The 23,432-nt window shown below is 40.5% G+C and overlaps 1 protein-coding gene across 3 annotated transcripts; it reads right to left on the bottom strand.

Moving 5' to 3' along the window:
- Positions 1-3,906: 3,906 nt before the first annotated feature.
- On the bottom strand, positions 3,907-17,651 carry LOC133546674 (oocyte zinc finger protein XlCOF6-like). Of its 3 annotated transcripts, XM_061892463.1 has the most exons (4): positions 17,238-17,651; positions 15,970-16,236; positions 5,386-6,802; positions 3,907-5,302 (listed from the first exon to the last, which is right to left on the bottom strand). In XM_061892463.1, exons 1-4 carry the CDS (start codon positions 17,338-17,340, stop codon positions 4,840-4,842), a joined length of 2,250 nt encoding a protein of 749 aa, XP_061748447.1. In that variant the 5' UTR covers positions 17,341-17,651; the 3' UTR covers positions 3,907-4,839. The 3 variants fall into 3 exon arrangements, with proteins under 3 accessions (XP_061748447.1, XP_061748448.1, XP_061748449.1); XM_061892464.1 differs by having other exon boundaries at positions 5,136-6,802; XM_061892465.1 differs by lacking the exons at positions 3,907-5,302; positions 5,386-6,802 and adding an exon at positions 13,119-13,467.
- Between the last annotated feature and the right edge of the window lie 5,781 nt (positions 17,652-23,432).

Genomic DNA, 23,432 nt, shown 5'->3' with positions numbered 1-23,432 from the left:
TTTAGTTGAAAGACAATGTCAGTTTTCTCTTGGCTATATAAGTGGAGGTCCATCAGTGTTGGCAACTCCTCAGTAAGGAACGCAGCTATTGGCTGTCCTAGAAGACCACATGGCCTGCTTTACACCAAGGTACATGCCTATATGAAAGTAGATGTTGATCAAGCAAGGTGCCTTCAGGACCAGTTTAGTTGAAAGACAATGTCAGTTTTCTCTTGGCTATATAAGTGGAGGTCCATCAGTGTTGGCAACTCCTCAGTAAGGAACGCAGCTATTGGCTGTCCTAGAAGACCACATGGCCTGCTTTACACCAAGGTACATGCCTATATGAAAGTAGATGTTGATCAAGCAAGGTGCCTTCAGGACCAGTTTAGTTGAAAGACAATGTCAGTTTTCTCTTGGCTATATAAGTGGAGGTCCATCAGTGTTGGCAACTCCTCAGTAAGGAACGCAGCTATTGGCTGTCCTAGAAGACCACATGGCCTGCTTTACACCAAGGTACATGCCTATATGAAAGTAGATGTTGATCAAGCAAGGTGCCTTCAGGACCAGTTTAGTTGAAAGACAATGTCAGTTTTCTCTTGGCTATATAAGTGGAGGTCCATCAGTGTTGGCAACTCCTCAGTAAGGAACGCAGCTATTGGCTGTCCTAGAAGACCACATGGCCTGCTTTACACCAAGGTACATGCCTATATGAAAGTAGATGTTGATCAAGCAAGGTGCCTTCAGGACCAGTTTAGTTGAAAGACAATGTCAGTTTTCTCTTGGCTATATAAGTGGAGGTCCATCAGTGTTGGCAACTCCTCAGTAAGGAACGCAGCTATTGGCTGTCCTAGAAGAGCACATGGCCTGCTTTACACCAAGGTACATGCCTATATGAAAGTAGATGTTGATCAAGCAAGGTGCCTTCAGGACCAGTTTAGTTGAAAGACAATGTCAGTTTTCTCTTGGCTATATAAGTGGAGGTCCATCAGTGTTGGCAACTCCTCAGTAAGGAACGCAGCTATTGGCTGTCCTAGAAGACCACATGGCCTGCTTTACACCAAGGTACATGCCTATATGAAAGTAGATGTTGATCAAGCAAGGTGCCTTCAGGACCAGTTTAGTTGAAAGACAATGTCAGTTTTCTCTTGGCTATATAAGTGGAGGTCCATCAGTGTTGGCAACTCCTCAGTAAGGAACGCAGCTATTGGCTGTCCTAGAAGACCACATGGCCTGCTTTACACCAAGGTACATGCCTATATGAAAGTAGATGTTGATCAAGCAAGGTGCCTTCAGGACCAGTTTAGTTGAAAGACAATGTCAGTTTTCTCTTGGCTATATAAGTGGAGGTCCATCAGTGTTGGCAACTCCTCAGTAAGGAACGCAGCTATTGGCTGTCCTAGAAGACCACATGGCCTGCTTTACACCAAGGTACATGCCTATATGAAAGTAGATGTTGATCAAGCAAGGTGCCTTCAGGACCAGTTTAGTTGAAAGACAATGTCAGTTTTCTCTTGGCTATATAAGTGGAGGTCCATCAGTGTTGGCAACTCCTCAGTAAGGAACGCAGCTATTGGCTGTCCTAGAAGACCACATGGCCTGCTTTACACCAAGGTACATGCCTATATGAAAGTAGATGTTGATCAAGCAAGGTGCCTTCAGGACCAGTTTAGTTGAAAGACAATGTCAGTTTTCTCTTGGCTATATAAGTGGAGGTCCATCAGTGTTGGCAACTCCTCAGTAAGGAACGCAGCTATTGGCTGTCCTAGAAGAGCACATGGCCTGCTTTACACCAAGGTACATGCCTATATGAAAGTAGATGTTGATCAAGCAAGGTGCCTTCAGGACCAGTTTAGTTGAAAGACAATGTCAGTTTTCTCTTGGCTATATAAGTGGAGGTCCATCAGTGTTGGCAACTCCTCAGTAAGGAACGCAGCTATTGGCTGTCCTAGAAGACCACATGGCCTGCTTTACACCAAGGTACATGCCTATGTCAAAGTAGATGTTGATCAAGCAAGGTGCCTTCAGGACCAGTTTAGTTGAAAGACAATGTCAGTTTTCTCTTGGCTATATAAGTGGAGGTCCATCAGTGTTGGCAACTCCTCAGTAAGGAACGCAGCTATTGGCTGTCCTAGAAGACCACATGGCCTGCTTTACACCAAGGTACATGCCTATATGAAAGTAGATGTTGATCAAGCAAGGTGCCTTCAGGACCAGTTTAGTTGAAAGACAATGTCAGTTTTCTCTTGGCTATATAAGTGGAGGTCCATCAGTGTTGGCAACTCCTCAGTAAGGAACGCAGCTATTGGCTGTCCTAGAAGACCACATGGCCTGCTTTACACCAAGGTACATGCCTATATGAAAGTAGATGTTGATCAAGCAAGGTGCCTTCAGGACCAGTTTAGTTGAAAGACAATGTCAGTTTTCTCTTGGCTATATAAGTGGAGGTCCATCAGTGTTGGCAACTCCTCAGTAAGGAACGCAGCTATTGGCTGTCCTAGAAGACCACATGGCCTGCTTTACACCAAGGTACATGCCTATATGAAAGTAGATGTTGATCAAGCAAGGTGCCTTCAGGACCAGTTTAGTTGAAAGACAATGTCAGTTTTCTCTTGGCTATATAAGTGGAGGTCCATCAGTGTTGGCAACTCCTCAGTAAGGAACGCAGCTATTGGCTGTCCTAGAAGACCACATGGCCTGCTTTACACCAAGGTACATGCCTATATGAAAGTAGATGTTGATCAAGCAAGGTGCCTTCAGGACCAGTTTAGTTGAAAGACAATGTCAGTTTTCTCTTGGCTATATAAGTGGAGGTCCATCAGTGTTGGCAACTCCTCAGTAAGGAACGCAGCTATTGGCTGTCCTAGAAGACCACATGGCCTGCTTTACACCAAGGTACATGCCTATATGAAAGTAGATGTTGATCAAGCAAGGTGCCTTCAGGACCAGTTTAGTTGAAAGACAATGTCAGTTTTCTCTTGGCTATATAAGTGGAGGTCCATCAGTGTTGGCAACTCCTCAGTAAGGAACGCAGCTATTGGCTGTCCTAGAAGATCACATGGCCTGCTTTACATCATCCATTGCAATGGCGGCTGGAGGAGAGAAGAAGAATGTCACGGGAGAGATCAAAAGGGATTAAAAATAAGTTGGATTCAAACTGGAAACAATTGGGTAGTTCTTCAAAGTTGGCAGATTTATCAAGAAAGTCAGCAGAGAAGAAAACAGCGTAGTGGTTGTGGGATATATTCCCTCACTTTGTAATTCATACATCACATTCACAGCTCAGCAGCCATTGTTTTATCAAACACATCACATTATTTAATACATGTTTTCACTCCTCTGTCCGTCTGAAGTCTTCGATTGTCACACTTTACTCTTTTTTTCACTTCATTGACATTTCTAGAAGTACATTTGAAATGTTTCCCCTGAATGCTTTTGCTGCTCATCTTTCCTCCATCAAGATAGCTCAGCTTCACAATGTTGGAATAGTGATTGCTGATATTAATATTCTTCTACGGTTTAGAATATTACACTTTACTCTTTTTATTTGCACAAATGAACTGGATGAAAGTGGTCTTTGTCACTACTTAGTGTAATTATATATAATTATGTATACAGAAACCTTCCATTTTTCACTGCTTGATTTAACTCTCATCTTATTTTATCCAGAGAGAACCTGACCATAAAAAGATGGCTGCACATCAATAAACTGTCACTAAACGTCAATAAAACTAAATATGTCCTTTTTGGATATTATAAAAATGTCAAACGCAAATTATGATGGATAACATCGAAATAAAAAAAGGAAAGGTAATAACATTTTTGGAATATAACTTAAGAACTAAGCTGGAAACTACATATAAATCATACAAAGAAAACATTTCAGAAATTGTGTGCAATACTAAATAGAATAAAATAAATACTCACAAATATGAACTACATTTATTGTACCCAACTTCAGTTGAAACATACATTGTTTATTGCATAAAAGTCTGGGGACATACATATAAAACAATCACAAAACAATCATCATATTACAAAAGAGAGTAATAAAGATAAGTCATAGAATGGATTATAGAGACCCAACAAATGATTAAGTCACACATTTTAAAAGTAAATGATCTTATATAAAAGACAACTGTTCAAATGATGTATAAAGTAAATAATAATATGCTTCCAGAAGTGGTCCAGAAGATGTTTCAGATGTGAACCAGTAAATATGAACTAAGAGGGATTTATGTGTACTCAAAAGCAAAGGTATGAACACATGTAAAACAAATATGTACATCATATAAAGGAGTTCATCTATGGAATCATCTACAATTACAAAATAAAATATGTAACACTTCATTATTTAATAAAAACATATAAAACACTATTATGAATAAGTATAAAAGTGAAATATAAATATATCTACACATAAAATGTTTACTGTATGTAACATATTTTATGTACTGTTTATTCTCACCTTTTCAGTCAAACTGTTGTGTTCATTTCAAAGTACACAAATGTGTATATTAACTCATGTACTTGACTGAAATAAACACACTAGTCTGAAGTCTCTAATCTATAAATGTTAGAATCATATTAACAAGATTGTGTTACACAAACAACAATGATGTCACATATGTTATATGTGCTGATGTTGTTAGAAAGTCAAAATGAAAGTCTGGACAGTTTATTTCAAATCCTGCAGTTTCATTTGCTGCTGCTGTTCTCACCAGCACACTTGTGTTTCTTACACTGGTACTTAGAAGACAATCTTTCACCACACACACTGCAACTCAACACTTTCTCTCCTGGGTGTCTTCTCATGTGGATTTTTAAACTACAATTTATTACAACACGTTTACCACATTCTTAGCAGGAAAAAGTTTTTGCTCCAGTGTGTATTCTCATGTGTTTTTTTAAATGTTCCCTTCGAGTAAAATCTTTACCGCAGATTGAACAAGAAAAAGGTTTTCCTCCAGTGTGTGTTCTCATGTGTACTTCCATATTACGTCTTTGTGTAAAACCTTTACCACATATTGAACATACATAAGGTTTTTCACCAGTGTGTGTTCTCATGTGCACTTTCAAATGGTTACTTTGTGCAAAACCTTTACTACAGATTGAACATGAAAAAGGCTTTTCTCCAGTGTGTGTTCTCATGTGTATTTTTAAATTTTTATTTATTACAAAACCTTTACCACATTCTGAGCAGGTAAAAGGTTTTTCTCCATTGTGTATTCTCATGTGATTTTTTAAATCGTCCCTTCGAGTAAAATCTTTAGCGCAGATTGAACATGAAAACGCTTTTTCTCCAGTGTGTGTTCTCATGTGTACTTTTACATTGAATTTTCTTACAAAACTTTTACCACATTCTAAACAGAATTTTTTTTTACTCCAGTGTGTATTCTCATGTGTTCTTTTAAACTTTGATTTCTTACAAAACTGTTACCACATTCTGAGCAGGAAAAAGTGTTTTCTCCAGTGTGTATTGTCATGTGGGTTTTCAAATGTTGCCTTCGAGTAAAATTTTTACCACAGATTGAACATGAAAAAGGTTTTTCACCAGTGTGTGTTCTTTTGTGTCTGTCAAAATTCTTACTTTCAGTAAAACCTTTACCACAGATTGAACAGGAAAAAGGTTTTTCACCAGTGTGTGTTCTCATGTGTACTTTCAAATGTTGACTTCGTGTAAAACCTTTACCACATTCTGAGCAAGAAAAAGGTTTTTCTCCAGTGTGTGTTCTCATGTGTACTTTTACATTGTGATTTCTTACAAAACTTTTACCACATTCTAAACAGGAAAACATTTCTACTCCAGTGTGTACTCTCATGTGTTCTTTTAAACTTTGATTTCTTACAAAACTTGTACCACATTCTGAGCAGGAAAAAGTGTTTTCTCCAGTGTGTATTGTCATGTGAGTTTTCAAATGTTGCCTTCGAGTAAAATTTTTACCACAGATTGAACAAGAAAAAGGTTTTTCACCAGTGTGTGTTCTTTTGTGTCTGTCCAAATTCTTACTTTCAGTAAAACCTTTACCACAGATTGAACAGGAAAAAGGTTTTTCACTAGTGTGTGTTCTCATGTGTACTTTCAAATGTTGACTTCGTGTAAAACCTTTACTACATTCTGAGCAAGAAAAAGGTTTTTCTCCAGTGTGTGTTCTCATGTGTCTTTTCATATTGCGACGGTCTTTAAAAGTTTTGTGACAGTGAGAAGATGTGAAGTGAGTGTTGTCAGTGTGACATGTCTTATCATCTTTAGAGTCTTCATCATCAGTGTCAGGAGAGTGTGACGTTGTGTCCTCACTATCTGATAGTGGAGCTAAGAGCTTGTCTGCTTGTGATCCTCCACAGTGGTCTCCATCAGCTTCTGTTGTCATGTGTTGTGTTGAGCTGCTGCTTGGAGGCTCCCCCCCTCCCCTCTCCTCACTTTCACCTTTCACCTCATCATCTTCACTCTTCACAGGGACACCAGTCACTGGGAACTCCTCCAACCATTTAGGCTGACTGATGCCCTCTTCCTCCTCTTCCTCTTTAATGTGCGGCGCCTCTTGGTCCTCTTCTTCCTCTTTAAAGCAGGGGGTCAGTGGGTCCATCTCTTCCTCTTTAATGTAAGGGTTCAGTGGGTTCTCTTGCTCCTTAAAGTGAGGGCTCAGTGGATCCACCACTTCCTTTTTAAAATGGGGTGTCAGTGGGTCCTCCTCTTCCTTTTTAAAATGGTGTATCAGTGAGTATTCCTCTTCCTTCTTAATGTGGGAGGGCGGTGGCTCCTCCGTCCGCATCCTGAAGCTCCACTTCTGTTGCTGAGGGTGAAGATGTTCTTCACAGACGTCTGCAAGACAAACACAGCATCTCTGCTCAGTCACACAATGCATTCAGTACTTTTACATGCACTTAGGAAAAACAAGTTATCGTATGAACTGTCTTGAAATCTCAGTGACGCACAAATTGCTGCTCTTTCAACATTATTTACAGGAAAAGAAACAAAAACCAGGACAGGACTTTTTACTATGGATGAACAATATGGTTTAAAATTGATTTTGCGATACAGTATTTCATTTAGAATTACTAATAGAACCATTTTAAAACAGGCTACACAGGCTCCTAATTTAGTTGCTGAAATATGCAGTAAAATATTACATTTCCAGTATTATTTTCTCAAAAAAAGTAACCAGATATTAACAGTAAATAAACAAGTACATTATTAATAACTGTTTTGACAAAATAATAATATTAGAAACGAACAATATGTTACTGCATATGTCAGCTGCCAAATTAGGAGCTTGTGTACCTATTTTGAAATTATTCTATTCTCAATCATACATCAAATTATATATTGTGACATATTGTTGTTAGGATATAGATTTGAGGTCATATCGCCCATACCAAACATTGGTTCGCCAAGTCATTTTGTTTGGCCCACCAAATATATTTAATTTTAATATTCTTCAGATGTGTGTGTATGTTTAAAATGTGGGACTACTGTTCTACATCACGTGGAAGTGTCATGTCATGGGGATGGTGTGTTTTCAACTAAGGGTGTGACGATACGGTCAGCTCACCAAAGGATACTCGATATTGGCTTTAGGAGAACGAGACAATATTTTGGTGGTTAACATGATTCTTACACATGTGTGTACTTCATGTGTATATGAATGTACTTTCCCTTGTGTGCTTCGTTTGACTGTAACTTCATAGTGGATAATATCTATAAACAACCTCAATTGTTTTACATCTTTAATTTGAAGGACTGTTTACTTATCTGACAAATTCAAAGGAAACTGCACTTTTTTAAAATGTCACCTATCATTCACAATCCTTATGTAAGACATTTGTTTCAAACTTTTATGAATTTGAATTATTAAATAATCATGAGCAAAAAATCAGCTAACATTGGAGTCAATGGGAGTTCCTCTGTTAGACCCACAAAGTCCTCCAAAAAAACATCCAAAAACTGCCAACAATACTCCTTTTACATTTTGTGACCTGAATATTAACCAAGTATTAATGATATTGTTATTATAAGTGCTAACGTTAAGGACCTACTTTTAGCGGCGCATTGATCACAGAAGTAACTAGCTTATGCTGCTATATTGACATACTGAGCTGTTTTCTCACCTCTAAGATGGTGAAAGCTAATTCTACAAACCCTGTCTCCATATGAGTTGGGAAATTGTGTTAGATGTAAACATAAACGGAATACAATGACTTGCAAATCCTTTTCAAGCCATATTCAGTTGAATATGCTACAAAGACAACATATTTGATGTTCAAACTGATAAACATTTTTTTTTTTGCAAATAATCATTGACTTTAGAATTTGATGCAAGCAACACGTAACAAAGAAGTTGGGAAAGGTGGTAATGGATACTGATAAAGTTGAGGACTGCTCATCAAACACTTATTTGGAACATCCCACAGGTGTGCAGGCTAATTGGGAACAGGTGGGTGCCATGATTGGCTATAAAAACAGCTTCCATGACATGCTAAGTAATTCACTAACAAGGATGGGGCGAGGGTCACCATTTTGGAAGCAAATTGTCAAACAACATTTCTTAACGAGCTATTGAAAGGAATTCAGGGATTTTACCATCTACGGTCCGTAAAATCGTCAAAACGTTCAGAGAATCCGGAGAAATCACTGCACGTAAGCGATGACATCACGGACCTTTGATTCCTCAGGTGGTACTGCATCAAAAACCGACATCAGTGTGTGAAGGATATCACCAGATGGGCTCAGGAACGCTTCATAAAACCACTGTCAGTGACTACAGTTGGTTGTTACATCTGTATGTGCAAGTTAAAACTCTACTATGCAGAGCGAAAACCATTTATCAACAACACCAAGGAACGCCGCCGGCTTCTCTGGGCCCGAGCTCATCTAAGTTGGACTGATGCAAAGTGGAAAAGTGTTCTGTGGTCTGACGAGTCCACATTTCAAATTATATTTGGAAACTGTGGACGTGGTGTCCTCCGGAACAAAGAGGAAAATAACCATCCGGATTGTTCTAGGCGCACAGTTCAAAAGCTAGCATGTGTGATGGTATGAGGTTGTATTTGTGCCCAAGGCATGGGTAACTTACACATCTGTGAAGGCACCATTAATGCTGAATGGTCCATTCAGGTTTTGGAGCAACATATGTTGTCATCCAAGCAACGTTATCATGGACGCCTCTGCTTATTTCAGCAAGACAATGCCAAGCCACGTGTTACAACAGCGTGGTTTCGTAGTAAAAGAGTGCGGGTACTTTCCTGGCCCGGCTGCAGTCCAGACATGTCTCCTATCGAAAATGTGTGGCGCATTATGAAGCGTAAAATACGACAACAAGACCCCGGACTGTTGATTATTTCTGCCCCTATATATGCCTGTCTTTGTTTGCCTTTTGTTCTCGGACTTTAGTTTGCTACACACAACAGATGATGTCGCATTTCCCGATTGTGGTAAAAGACTTTTTGTTCTACGATTAGCTTCCATGCTATTTTGTTTGTTTGCTTGTCCGTAGTTTATATACTAGCGCTTTTTGTTCCTTCTAGTTTCCACGTTAGTTCTGTTTGTTTTGTCTTTAGTGCCTAATGCAAGTGTTTTTTGTTCGTAGCTTGTTTTTGTAGTGTATAACAAATCATTGTCCTTATCCTCACGCTGTGTTCCATCCTCCACTGCACCCACGAGAGAACAACTTTTCACCACGATGCCAGCAAGATGTCACAGTAAAGTCCGAGTTAATGAAGCTTCTCTCGCAGCGGAAGTCGAAGAATTCGACAGGATAACGTGGAGGTTAGCCCAAGCGATGCAGGCTGGGACATTCCGCGGCGTGCCGGATGTCGAGATGATCTTGGGGCTTGGAGGTCTCCAAGTCCCGCTTGACTCCACTAGGTCCGGCAACGCCCCGTCTCACCCCCTCGCACGCGTCGGCAGAGGCGGAAGCTGCGGCGAAGGGCGTCGCCTAGCTAACTCCACCATCACCCCTTCACAGACACAGCCACTTTCAACTCGTCCAGGACTCACCATACACGCCTGGTAATCCTTTTTGTTTTTCTTCTATTGACTCCCCCGGAGTCAATAGAAGAAATCTGATCTGGTGACGTCAGCCCTCTTACGTCCCCAGAACATAGTGGGGATTAAGAATTTTTTTTAGAGCAGGCACTCCCTCAGTCGTCCACAGGGGACATACATGACAATCTTACACTCCTTAAATACATTTGTTTTCAATCACAGTATAAGTCTTTATTTTCTGAATTTGATTGCTTGATTGATTGATACTTGTATTAGTAGATTGCACAGTTCAGTACATATTCCGTACAATTGACCACTAAATGGTAACATCACCATTAAGTTTTTCAACTTGTTTAGTCAGGGTCCACGTTAATCAATTCATGGTACAAATATATACTATCAGCATAATACAGTCATCACACAGGTTAATCATCATAGTATATACATTGAATTATTTACATTATTTACAATCCGGGGGGTGGGATGAGGAGCTTTGGTTGATATCAGTACTTCAGTCATCAACAATTGCATCAACAGAGAAATGTGGACATTGAAACAGTGAAGGTCTTACTTGGTAGGATATGTACATCCAGCAGAGAACATAGTGAGTTCAGATAGCATAAGAACAAGTATACACATTAGAAGAACATTTGATTATTTACATTAGGTTATTTATAATCCGGGAAGATGGGATGTAAATGGAGGAGGGTATTAGTAAAGGGTTGAAGTTGCCTGGAGGTGTTGTTTTAGAGCGGTTTTGAAGGAGGATAGAGATGCATTTACTTTTACACCTGTTGGGAGTGCATTCCACATTTATGTGGCATAGAAGGATAATGAGTTAAGACCTTTGTTAGATCGGAATCTGGGTTTAACGTGGTTTGTGGAGCTCCCCCTGGTGTTGTGGTTATGGTGGTCAGGAAGTAGTTGGACATGTACTTCGGTATCAGGGAGGTGTAGCGGATTTTATAGACTAGGCTCAGTGCAAGTTGTTTTACTCTGTCCTCCACCTTGAGCCAGCCCACTTTGGAGAAGTGGGTTGGAGTGAGGTGTGATCTGGGGTGGAGGTCTAAAAGTAACCGGATTAGCTTATTCTGGGATGTTTGGAGTCTAGATTTGAGGGTTTTGGAGGTGCTGGAGTACCAGGAGGTGCAAGCGTAATCGAAGAAGCGTTAAATGAGAGTTCCCGCTAGAATCTTCAAGGTGCTTTTGTTGACCAGAGAGGAGATTCTGTAGAGGAATCTCGTTCTTTGGTTGACCTTTTTGATTACCTTGGTTGCCATTTTATCACAGGAAAGATTAGCTTCTAGAATGGAACCTAGGTAGGTGATCTCATCTTTCCTGGTGATAACAATGTCACCCACTTTTATAGTGAAATCAATGACTTTCTTAAAGGGGAACATTATCACAATTTCAGAAGGGTTAAAACCAATAAAAAACAGTTCCCAGTGGCTTATTTTATTTTTCGAAGTTTTTTTCAAAATTTTACCCGTCCTGGAATATCCCTAAAAAAAAGCTTTAAAGTGCTTGATTTTGGCTATGTGCGAAGCCACTGTTCATTTTCCTGTGACGTCACATAGCGATGCCAATACAAACAACATGGCGGTTACCACAGCAAGATATAGCGACATTAGCTCGGATTCAGCCTCGGATTTCAGCGGCTTAAGCGATTCAACAGATTACGCATGTATTGAAAGGGATGGTTGGAGTATGGAGGCAGATAGCGAAAACGAAATTGAAGAAGAACTTTTCTTTTTATTTATCAACTTTTATTTTTTATTATTGTAAAACTGAAATACACACAATGACAATGTATAAGCTATATGATTCAATTAACATACTGAAATGTTATACACAATATCTAAACATTAGCTTCACACAAATATACAGCATTATCGCCAAACAAATACTGCTGAGTGTTGAAACTATTTCGATGGTGGAAATATGCGACCAGCAGCCATTTTAAATCCTCAAACATTCATTAAATTAGTGCCCAAAAATCGTTTTTCAATACACATCTTACTATCAAACTTAGCAACTTTCCACCTTAGTATTGAGTTACATAAACAAGTTAAACAGTTTACTTACAGACTTATCTTTTCCAAGGCTTGTAAGAGTTAACACAACTCGACTACTTCTTATTGTTTATGAACTAGACGAACATCGTAAACCGGGAGTGCCCAAAGTAAACCGGAAGTGCCCAAACTAATGACGCGCAGCATTTCCCATCGCCACAAGGTGTCAGTAATAGTCCACAATCAAACGGGCATAACACTCCCCGCTTGGTATAATGTTTTATACCACTATACAGTCTCTTTACGAAGGAGCAACACAACCTCTGAAACAGGTCTAGTGTAGATTATTGGAGTACCTTGTCGGATGATCTTAACATCTACTTTTCTTACTTTGTTGTCATGGCTGTTGATAGACTTGACGATGAGTCCAGTGGGACATTCATTTCTTCTCACCTGGCCGTCTTTCAATCAATCAATCAATGTTTACTTATATAGCCCTAAATCACTAGTGTCTCAAAGGGCTGCACAAACCACTACGACATCCTCGGTAGGGGACGTCGGTGACAATGACTATGAGAACCTTGGAGAGGAGGAAAGCAATGGATGTCGAGCGGGTCTAACATGATACTGTGAAAGTTCGATCCATAATGGATCCAACACAGTCGCGAGAGTCCAGTCCAAAGCAGAAGTGGCTGGTTGCATCAGCTCTGCTCTTTTAATGTCCTTTGTCTTCTTTGATGTTTCCCTCAAAGGTCTCCAATTTGCAGGTTAGGCCTTTCTGCATACCATTTTCTCCTAGTTTGTATGGTTGACAGGTATTCTTGTTTCCATCGCTTCCAGAATCTATCAGAGAGAGATTGGACTTGCCGCCATTGTTGTGAGTGGATGTCTTTCACGTTGAAGTCTCCTGGCGGTGCAGATATGACGTCTCTCTTCAGTGTCAGCAAGGTTGCAGGTGTTAGTATTGCTGGCATCTCTGGGTCAGTTGAAACTGGAATGAGAGGTCTTGCGTTTATAATTGCCATGACCTCAGCCATGAGAGTGGTGAGCACCTCATGAGAAAGGTGAGAGCCTCCCTCCTTAAGGAGCAATGCATCCAGGATACGGCGAGTGATGCCAATTAGTCTTTCCCACACTCCTCCCATGTGGGAAGAGTTTGGCGGATTGAAGATCCAAGTGCACACTTAGTCCTGCAGGTAAGTTTTCAACTCTTTTTCCAACGACTCTTCCTCTTTTTCCGACCACTTGTCCCTCGCCGTCAACTTCTCTTCCTCGTCATGCTTCTCGTCGTCTGTGCTGGAGTCCATGACGATGGCCTTGGACTTGCTCCCCGCTCTGGACTTCTTGGGGCTGGACGAGGAGCGTCCTGCTTGGGCGTCGCTCTTCTTGCCCTTGGCGGCCGACACTTTTTTCTTGGCCCTCTTCTTTTTCTTGGCGGGAAGCTGTTTGCCGCTGTTCTGTCTCTGAGGATCTCATCAGTCCCCATGTTGACTTTCAAGATGTCAAAACCATACGGTACATCAGCGAAGCAATACAAAAACTCATGAAAAAAATAAACACAGCAGTAAAACACTTACATACAAACAAGACAGCTGCTTGTACACCCGAAAGAGAACAAAGAACAGTGTCTAAGAGGAGCATCAACATTTGCATTTAAACTGTAAAATCCTGTTTATGATTTATTTACTCTACTTATTTAAATATGAACATTTTCCTTTAGGAAACTTTTATGATTTGTGTGTTGTTGTAGCTTGTATGCTGCAATTATATTTTTTTTTTTCCCCCAAGATGGCGACCCTGTAGTGGCTGCTGTTGGCAGGAACTCTGTGCTCTTGTGTCATCCTTTTCTTTTCATGTTTATATATATATATATATATATATATATATATATATATATATATATATATATATATATATATATTTTTTTTTTTTTTTTTTTAAATATATATATATTTTCTTTATTTTTTTTTTTTTGCCTTTTGGTCCGGACCTTTTGGAACTGTGTGACAAGGGGTGGCACTTTCATGACTTCTGCGGTGCTTTTTTGTGAACTTCTGGATCTGCCTCCCGAGAGCCTTTTGGCCATGGAGACCAGCTGCTGGGTCTCTGCCACACCAGAGTCCGTTTGGAGAGACTGGAGGAGATGCAGATGAAGAGACAGGACTGCGGAGCTAGCACTGAGCGCCGGGACGGAAAAGCTTCACAGTGTCTTGGCTGAATGAGCAGGTATCGGACACCTCAGTCTCCTTGGACGTATCCTCACTCATCCATGCGGACTGGACACTGGCCGAGACTTGGTTTGGCGGCCGAGAGTGGAGTCGGCTCTCTTGGTTGCTTTGTTGGGTCTGCTCCCGTCTCTGGCCATGCTCCCTTCACCCCAACAGACAATGGCGTGGGACACCGCAAAAGCCACCACAGTGTATATGTTTCTTTTACTTTTTATTCATGTATGTATGTAGAAGTGTCTGGTTGCATCAGCTCTGCTCTTTTAATGTCCTTTGTCTTCTTTGATGTTTCCCTCTTACACACATGAAAGAGGAATGTGTGCTATGGCTATGAGTTGTTTTCTTCCCTTGGCCTCAGTCTGGACCGCCTCTCCAGGGGCCCAGGCTTGGACCGATTTTTTTTTTCTCTCATTCCCCCCACTTGTTTACCTGTATGTATCTCACCTTTTTTGCAAGGGGCGCCGCAAGTTGGCAGACCCGTCAGCGATCCTGTTCTGTCTCCCTGGAATCTTTGTCTGACCTTGAATGGGATTCTGCTGAACATTTTAATTTCCCCTCGGGGATTAATAAAGTATGTCTAATTCTGATTCTTCACCTTTTTTGCAAGGGGCGCCGCAAGTTGGCAGACCCGTCAGCGATCCTGTTCTGTCTCCCTAGAATGTTTGTCTGACCTTGAATGGGATTCTGCTGAACATTTTAATTTCCCCTCGGGGGTTAATAAAATATGTCTGATTCTGATGTTTAACATCAACAAAACATAGCTAATTAGTAAAAATAAACTACATTAATTCATCTCTCAACGGTGTTGAGACATTGCTGGACACCGGAGTAGTAACTAAATCCAAATAAAAAATGATTTTATTTTTTTAAGATATCTGGCTTGTATTTTCAGTAGGGATGTAAATTTATAGATTCATGGATATGATACCCTAATAAATATTCCTTATCGATACCAGTATTTATCAGTACTCTTGTCGGTACTACATGTCATTTGTGGAAATAAAAACCTGGAAAAAAGGCATTTTAAATAGCATTTCTATTAGCACAAGAGTTTGAACACCTCCAACATGATGTTCTGTAACATTTTAAAGCAGGGAAGTCTTTTATCAGCAGCTGTTTATTTGAAGTCTTAAATAGATAGATAGATAGTACTTCATTGATTCCTTCAGGAGAGTTCCTTCAGGAAAATTTAAAGAAGTCAACTATGTGTGCAGTGCAAGGTGAAATGCAGTTATGTCATCTTCTTCTCAATAACACACACATCAAACTTTGGTTGCTTCCTTATTTGTCATCATTCAAAGCTGATTGTAATGTGTAGCAGCGGCAGCTGAACTCAGTGTGAAAATGTATCATAGTTACGTCAGTCAGCTGGAATTAAAAATACAAATAGTTGTGCCGTTAGTCCAGAATCTTCACGGTCCTCATGGACAACATAATTAGGAACCAGTACTAAAAAAATGGTACTTGGTGTACATCTCTTATCTTCACCACTAAACCTTTGAAATATGCTGACATATGTGCTGCTAAGGTAAATAAACAGTAGCCATATTGAATGTTTGCCTTCATTTGACCACGTGAGGTAAGGAGGACGGCCTCTAGGTCACATGGTTACACCCCAGCAATTACACTGTTGATGATTGATGAGCATTCATTTTTAAATGGTGGTGTTAAAAAGCAAATATATCTCCATCTTTAGTGATAAATGTGTCCCCCGGATGAACATGTGTCACAAACATTGTATTAGATGATATGTGGATGTTGTGCTTACTTGGACTGTGATGAAGCTGTGAGGACTCAGGTGGTTTGTCTTCATGCTCTTCAGTCTTCACAGAGACAACAGTCAGTGGAAACTTGCTGACATCAGCCTCCTCCTGCCCTACAGGACACTCTCCCCCCTCTTCCTCTTTGAAATAAGAGGGCTGTGGAACCTCCTTGTCCCCTTTAAAATGTGAGGGCTGTGGATACTTTACAGTGAAACTGTCCCCCTGCAGATGAGGGAGACATTCTTCTTGGTGTCCAATCAGCTGATGGATGTCTACAGGACACAAACAAAACACATTTTAACTCCTACATGCTAAATATTAAATTGTACATGAAATATAGGGCTGTGGCTATTGAAAATTTTATTAATCAAGTGTTCTACTGGAAATTTTCCGATTAGTTGAGTAACTGAATAAAACATAGTGTTGCTTGGTTAAAGACAAATTTAAGCGACTATAAAACATTTCACTTAATAATGAACGGCCAATTGGTTTGAGATGGTATGAGATCAAAATGTTATCTTTAGAGCAGGCTTTGTTTTTTTGACAATCACAGCCACGTTAAAAAGTTAAAGTACCAATGATTGTCATACACACACTAGGTGTGGGGAGATTATTCCCTGCATTTGGCCCATCGTCCTTGATCACACCCTGGGAGGTGAGGGGAGCAGTGAGCAGCAGCGGTGGCCACGCCCGGGAATAACTTTTATGGTGATTAAACCCCAATTACAACCCTTGATGCTGAGTGCAAGGCAGAGAAGTAATGGGTCCCATTTTTATAGTCTTTGGTATGACTGGGTTGGGGTTTGAACTCACAACCTACCGATCTCAGGGAGGGTGCACCGACATGAAGGAAATAACAGGTCAGTATGCTTTGACACACATATATAACTTGTCAAACCTGCCAGCTAGCAGGCTAGGTTAACAGAGTCAGTCACCATGGTAACTGACTCTGACTTTGTCTTACCTCTCTTATTTTTGGAGGTAAAACTCTCGAGCTTTACATACTCAGGACTTTGCACTTAACCTGCTCTCTGGAATATTCCCCCGGTGACTGTGTGAGTTTTGTGTAAACATGTTGATACACATTGTTACAAACATCAACCTGTCATAAATATTGTGTGTCTGACAATGTCTCCTTCTTATCAACAATGTAAAACAATTAGTGCATCATCCTCACATAACAATTCATCTTCCTGTAGACAATCTATTTAAGAATAGTGTTAATAATGAAATATAAAGTTATTAAAGATGTGAGAGTAAGAAGTAAACAAACCTGTTCTGTGTAACACAACTTGATGTTTTTCATGTTGTCGCTCCTTCTCCTCTTTTGTTGGACAAAGTTCCTCCTCGTACTCTGCTGTGGTTCTTTGGCACATTTTCACACAATCACAACACTTTACACTCACACTTGATCTCTACTTAGCGATGTGTTTTGATCACTTCCGCCTCTCTTTGTTAGCAGCTAACAAGCTAAGCTAACTAGCAGGCTAAGCTAGCTCGAGAAGCATCAAAGTGCGCTCAGACTAATATAACCGGATGCAAACAGTTATTAACGATGTTTACTCTATTTACTAGTGTAATAAAGGACATATATGTGTACATGGAGGCACAGATTAAGAACACTGAACTGTGACGACTGCAATAACGTCTTCACCGTCAGACGCCATCTTGCTTTATTCTCGCCGTGTTTGGTTCGCGCGCAGTGTTGTCAGATCTCGCGAGAGAAACAAGTAAGCAGCTATTTTCCAAATCTCGCGAGAGAAATAAGTAAAACCAGCTTTCCGCCACCGGTAAAAATATTTTATTATATACTATTTACTTATTATGAAAATAAAAGTAAAATTGTCTATTTCAAATTTTCATAGTAAAGACATAAAACTTATTTCTGTTAAAAAAATTCAATATTTAAAAATGTATTCAAACAACAGTAGCATAAGGAATGACAAAAAAGAAACAAAATTAATATTACATTAATGATATTATTTTTGTTTTTGATGTTAATCGTTTTTATAATGTAATTTAGAATGTGGGAGGTTTTCATGTTCTTTTCAAATTTCCTTTGAATAGAATAGAATAGAATAGAGTTTTATTGTCATTATTGCAGTGAACAGGTTCAAAGAACAACAAAATTGGAGCAGATCCCCTAAGGTGCATGTACAATATGGTAATATAAATAGTACAAAAAAAGGTAGATAGAAATAAGAGATGTATCTATATATGTATATATATCCACACAGATGCATACATGCATGCATATGAATATATATACACACATGCATACAACATTATTGCTTATTACAGTCCGAAAAAATTGAAAGAAATTAAAAACATGACACATGAGGACATGAAGGACATATTGTGCTACTATGGCTCTTGGGTAAAAGCTGATTTTTAGTGAATTTGTACCAGCTTTTAGCACCCTATACCGCCTGCCCGAGGGTGGCATTATATATATTATATCCATCTATCGATCGATCGATAGATGGATAGATAGATCTATCTCTCTTTCCATTTTCTACCGCTTATTCCCTTTTGGGGTTGCGGGGGGTGGGGCTGGGAGGGGGGGTGCTGGTGCCTATCTCAGCTACAATTGGGCGGAAGGCGGCGTACACCCTGGACAAGTCCCCACCTTATCGCAGGACCAACACAGATAGACAGACAACATTCACACTCACACACACACTAGGGCCAATTTAGTGTTGCCAATCAACCTATCGCCAGGTGCATGTCTTTGGAGGTGGGAGGGGCCTATCCCCAGGTGCATGTCTTTGGAGGTGGGAGGAAGCCGGAGTACCTGGAGGGAACCCACGCATTCACGGGGAGGACATGCAAACTCCACACAGAAAAATCCCGAGCCCGGGATTGAACCCTGACTACTCAGGACTTTCGTATTGTGACACAGACGCACTAACCCCTTTTCCACCGTGCTGCCAGATATAGATGTATAGATATAATATATGTAATGCCAATTGAAATTTAAAGAGGACATGAAAACCTCCCACATTCTAAAATACATTATGAAAACAAATGATCATCAAAAACAAAAATAATATCATAAGTGTAATATTTATTTTGTTTCTTTTTTTCTTTCCTTATGCTACTGTTGTTTCAATACATTGTTAAATATCTGAATATTTTTACGAAAATAAGTTGTATGTCTTTGTTTTGAAAATTTAAAATGGAAAATGTAGATCATTTGGTGAAATGACAGTTTTGTTGTTGTTTGTGGTTACCCGTAGGAAGAACTGTGCCGAGCTGCATGAATAAGTTGGCTTTAATTAAGACTTCAGCAGGACAGTAATTGTACATACGCACTGCATGAGAGGGTGGTAGTAACTGACTCCTTGATGTGCACATCCTGGTGGTGTGTTCGAGAATTACAACATGAAAACAGCTGCAAGAAACAAAATCTGTACAAAAAATGCTGCAAGTCAAAGCCACAGAGTCAGTCCAAGTTTACCACAAACAAGTGCTATGGACAGTCTGTGCATGATGTGACAGTGGATCAACACAGCCAAAGTGAAAATGACACATTCTACGTGGATGGCTTGGAAACAGAAAATTGCATTGACTCTGTAAATCCACAACAAAGAGACAAAGATGAAGGATTTGTCACAGTGTGCATAAACGACATGCCGACCGAAATGAAAGTGGATACAGGTGCTAAATGCAATGTAATGTCACTGAAGACTTTCAATAGAGTAAACAGCGACGTGAAACTCGCCAAACAACACAGAAGCACAAATTTGGTGGCTTACGGAGGAGCCAAAATCGAGACACAAGGTGAAGCTACGCTGACATGCTTTTTAAAGGGACAGCGCCACTTACTGCCATTTTTCACAGTGGATAGAATGTGACATCACTGTTGGGCTTCCGTGCATGCCTGCGTACGGGGCTAGTCGAGTTGAGTCCCGATGTGCACCATGTCACCACAGAGAACACTGGAGAGTTCAGCGCACGGATCCTCACACAATACCAAGATATTTTCAGTGAAGAGCTCGGAGAACTACCAGTTGTTTACACAATGACAGTGGACCCCAATGTGCCGCCAGTTGTTAGGCCGGCCCACCGCATCCCAGTAGCGATGCAAGACTGTGTGAAAGCTGAACTTAAACGCATGGAAAGCATAGACGTTATTACTTCAGTCACCGAACCAACAGCTTGGGTGTCATCCATGGTCGCTGGGCACACAAAAGTCAAATCAGAAATCAGATTGTGCATCAACCCCAAAGATTTAAAGGCCTACTGAAATGAGATTTTCTTATTTAAACGGGGACAGCAGGGCCATTCTATGTGTCATACTTGATCATTTCGCTACATTGCCATATATTTGCTGAAAGGATTTAGTAGTGATCATCCACGATAAATTTTGCAACTTTCGGTGCTAAGAGAAATGCCAGAAGTCGCAGACGATGACGTCACATGTTTGATGGCTCCTCACATCTTCACATTGTTTTTAATGGGAGCCTCCAACAAAAAGTGCTATTCGGACCGAGAAAACAACAATTTTCCCATTAATTTGAGCGAGGATAAAAGATTCGTGTTTGGGGATATTAATAGCGACGGACTAGAAAAAAATTATTTAAAAAAAGTTTTATAAAAAAAAATGTGATTGCATTGGGACGGATTCCGAAGTTTTTTGACATATTTACTAGGTTAATTCTAGGAAATCCCTTATCTTTCTATTGTGTTGCCAGTGTTTTAGTGAGTTAAATAGTACCTGATAGTCGGAGGTGTGTCTCCACGACTGTCTTGACGCGCAGTGTTTCAGGGGAGTCGACGGCATCTATGGATGGCACAAGCTCAGCTTTTCTCCGGTAAGAACTGACTTTTTAACCACAATTTTCTCACCGAAACCTGCTGGTTGACGTGTGGTCGGGATCCATGTTCTCTTGACCGCGCTCTGATCCATAGGAAAGTTTCAGCTCCAGGATTTTTAAACAAGGAATCACTGTGTGTTTGTGTGGCTAAAGGCTAAAGCTTCCCAACTCCATCTTTCTACTGTGACTTCTCCAATATTAATTGAACAAATTGCAAAAAATTCAGCAACACAGATTTTCAAAAAAACTGTATAGTTATGCTGTTAAAGCAGACGACTTTTAGCTGTGTGTGTGTGCAGCGCTCATACTTCCTAAAAACCTGTGACGTCTTGCGTACACGTCATCATTACACGAGGTTTCGAAGACGAAACTCCCGGGAAATTTAAAATTGCAATTTAGTAAACTAAAGCGGCCGTATTGGCATGTGTTGCAATGTTAATATTTCATCATTGATATATAAACTATCAGACTGCGTGGTGGGTAGTAGTGGCTTTCAGTAGGCCTTTAAATGAAGCACTAAAACGGCCCCACCATCCCATGAGAAGTGTGGAGGAGGTAGCAGCACAAATGTTTTCAGTGCTAGATGCAAAAAATTCATTCTGGCAGATCCGCCTGGACAAGAAGTCCTCAATGAAGACAACATTCAGTACTCCTTTTGGACGTTACAGATTCCTTCGCATTAACTCAGCAAGCGGAGTATTCCAGCGCACAATGGATCAGCTCTTTGCTGGATATCCATGCTCAGTCATTGTCGATGACATCATCATCGGAAGCCAAAAAAGGTGCTAGAACGTGTGAAGGAAATAAACCTCAAACTCAACATGCAGAAATGCAAATTTCGACTTAACCAAGTAAACTACGTTGGTCATATCTTCAGAAGTAAAGGTTTGAAAGCTGACCCCTCCAAAACTGCTGCTATCACAGACATGCCAGTCCCCACAGATGTCACTTCACTTCACCGTTTCCTGGGAATGGTTAACTATCTTGGCAAGCACATTCCAAACCTCAGTGACATCGCAACGCCACTGAGGAAGCTGACTCACAAAGAGACCGCATGGTGCTGGTTCCAGCAACACCAAGATGCTTTCGACTGCCTGAAAGCATGTCTCTCCTTTCCACCAGTATTGGCCTACTAAGATGTCAAAGAGCCAGTCACGCTGACCTGTGACGCGTCATGCTTTGGACTAGGAGCTGCCTCATGTAAAATGGAAGGCCAGTAGCCTTTGCATCCCGCGCCCTTACAGAAACAGAAACTCGGTACGCTCAAATTGAGAAGGAGCTTCTAGCTGTTGTGTTTGCATGCACCAAGTTCAGAGACTATGTGTACGGCAAGGCCACCACAGTAGAAACTGACCACCAACCGTTGGGGACTATCTTGAAGAAACCAATTCACAATGCCCCTGCCCGTCTTCAGCGGATGCTGCTACGCTTGCAAAGCTATGACATAAGCCTAATCTACAAAAAAGGAAAGCACATGTACTTGGCTGACACTCTTTCAAGAGCCCCTAATGCAACAGACAGTGAGAGCCCATCTGACAGTAGTTCTTTCGACGTCATGTCGGTGAGCTACATTTCTACAGCCCGCCTGGAAGAGCTCAAGAAGCACATGGAGGAGGTTGAAGTAATGCAGACTCAGTGTAGTTATCCAGCGTAGATGGCCTGCCAGAAAGACTCAGCTGCAGCCTGCCATTGAAGTTTTCTTCCCCTACAGAGATGAACTCACTGTGGAAGATGGAATTGTCATGAAAGGGCAGAAAGCAGTCATTCCAACGTCACTACAAAAGAGTACATCAAGATTGTACACAAAGGTCACCCAGGCATTGAAGCGACCAAACGCAGAGCAAGAGGTATCATCTTTTGGCCATCAATGTCACGAGACATCACTAAAGAACTACTTTTTTGCACAGTGTGCAGCAGCACAAAACCACATCAGCAGAAAGAACCACTTCATCTCCATCCAGTTCCAGACCTTCCGTGGTCCACAGTTGTTACAGACATTTTTGAATGGCGTGGACAACACTACCAGGTGATAGTGGATTCCTATTCTGGATGGTTTGAAATTGACCTTCTACAAAACATCACAGCGACAGTTGTAATTTCCAAAATGAAATAACATTTTTCAGTGCACGGTACACCACACACACTGCTATCTGATAATGTAAGACAGTACAAGTGTGAGCAATTCAGGAAATTTGCTGAGGAGCGGGACTTCATCCACACCACCAGTAGCCCAGAGTTTCCCAAGTCGAATGGACTTGCGGAAAGAGCTGTCAGGAGTGCCAAGCAACTGATGGAGAAATCCCACCGGGACAAACCTTTTTTTTTTCTTTTTTTTTTTTTTCTTCTTTGTCATGAAAAAGGGACGTTTTTGTCATGAAAAGGGGAGTTTTTTGTGGTTGGTGCACTAGTTGTAAGTGTATATTGTGTTTTTATGTTGATTTAAAAAAAAAAGAAAAAAAAAACATTATTATTATTATTTTTTTTTTATAAAAAATTCTTCCGCGGCCCGGTGGTTGGGGACCACTGTTCTAATGTACATACTTGTTCTTATGCTATCTGAACTCACTATGTTCTCTGCTGGCTGTACATATCCTACTGTAAGACCTACACTGTTTCAATGTCCACATTTCTCTGTTGATGCAATTGTT

This window comes from Nerophis ophidion, unplaced genomic scaffold, assembly GCF_033978795.1.
Source record: "Nerophis ophidion isolate RoL-2023_Sa unplaced genomic scaffold, RoL_Noph_v1.0 HiC_scaffold_36, whole genome shotgun sequence".
In the NCBI taxonomy this organism is placed as follows: domain Eukaryota; kingdom Metazoa; phylum Chordata; class Actinopteri; order Syngnathiformes; family Syngnathidae; genus Nerophis; species Nerophis ophidion.
This window is presented reverse-complemented; position numbering and strand designations above follow the sequence as displayed.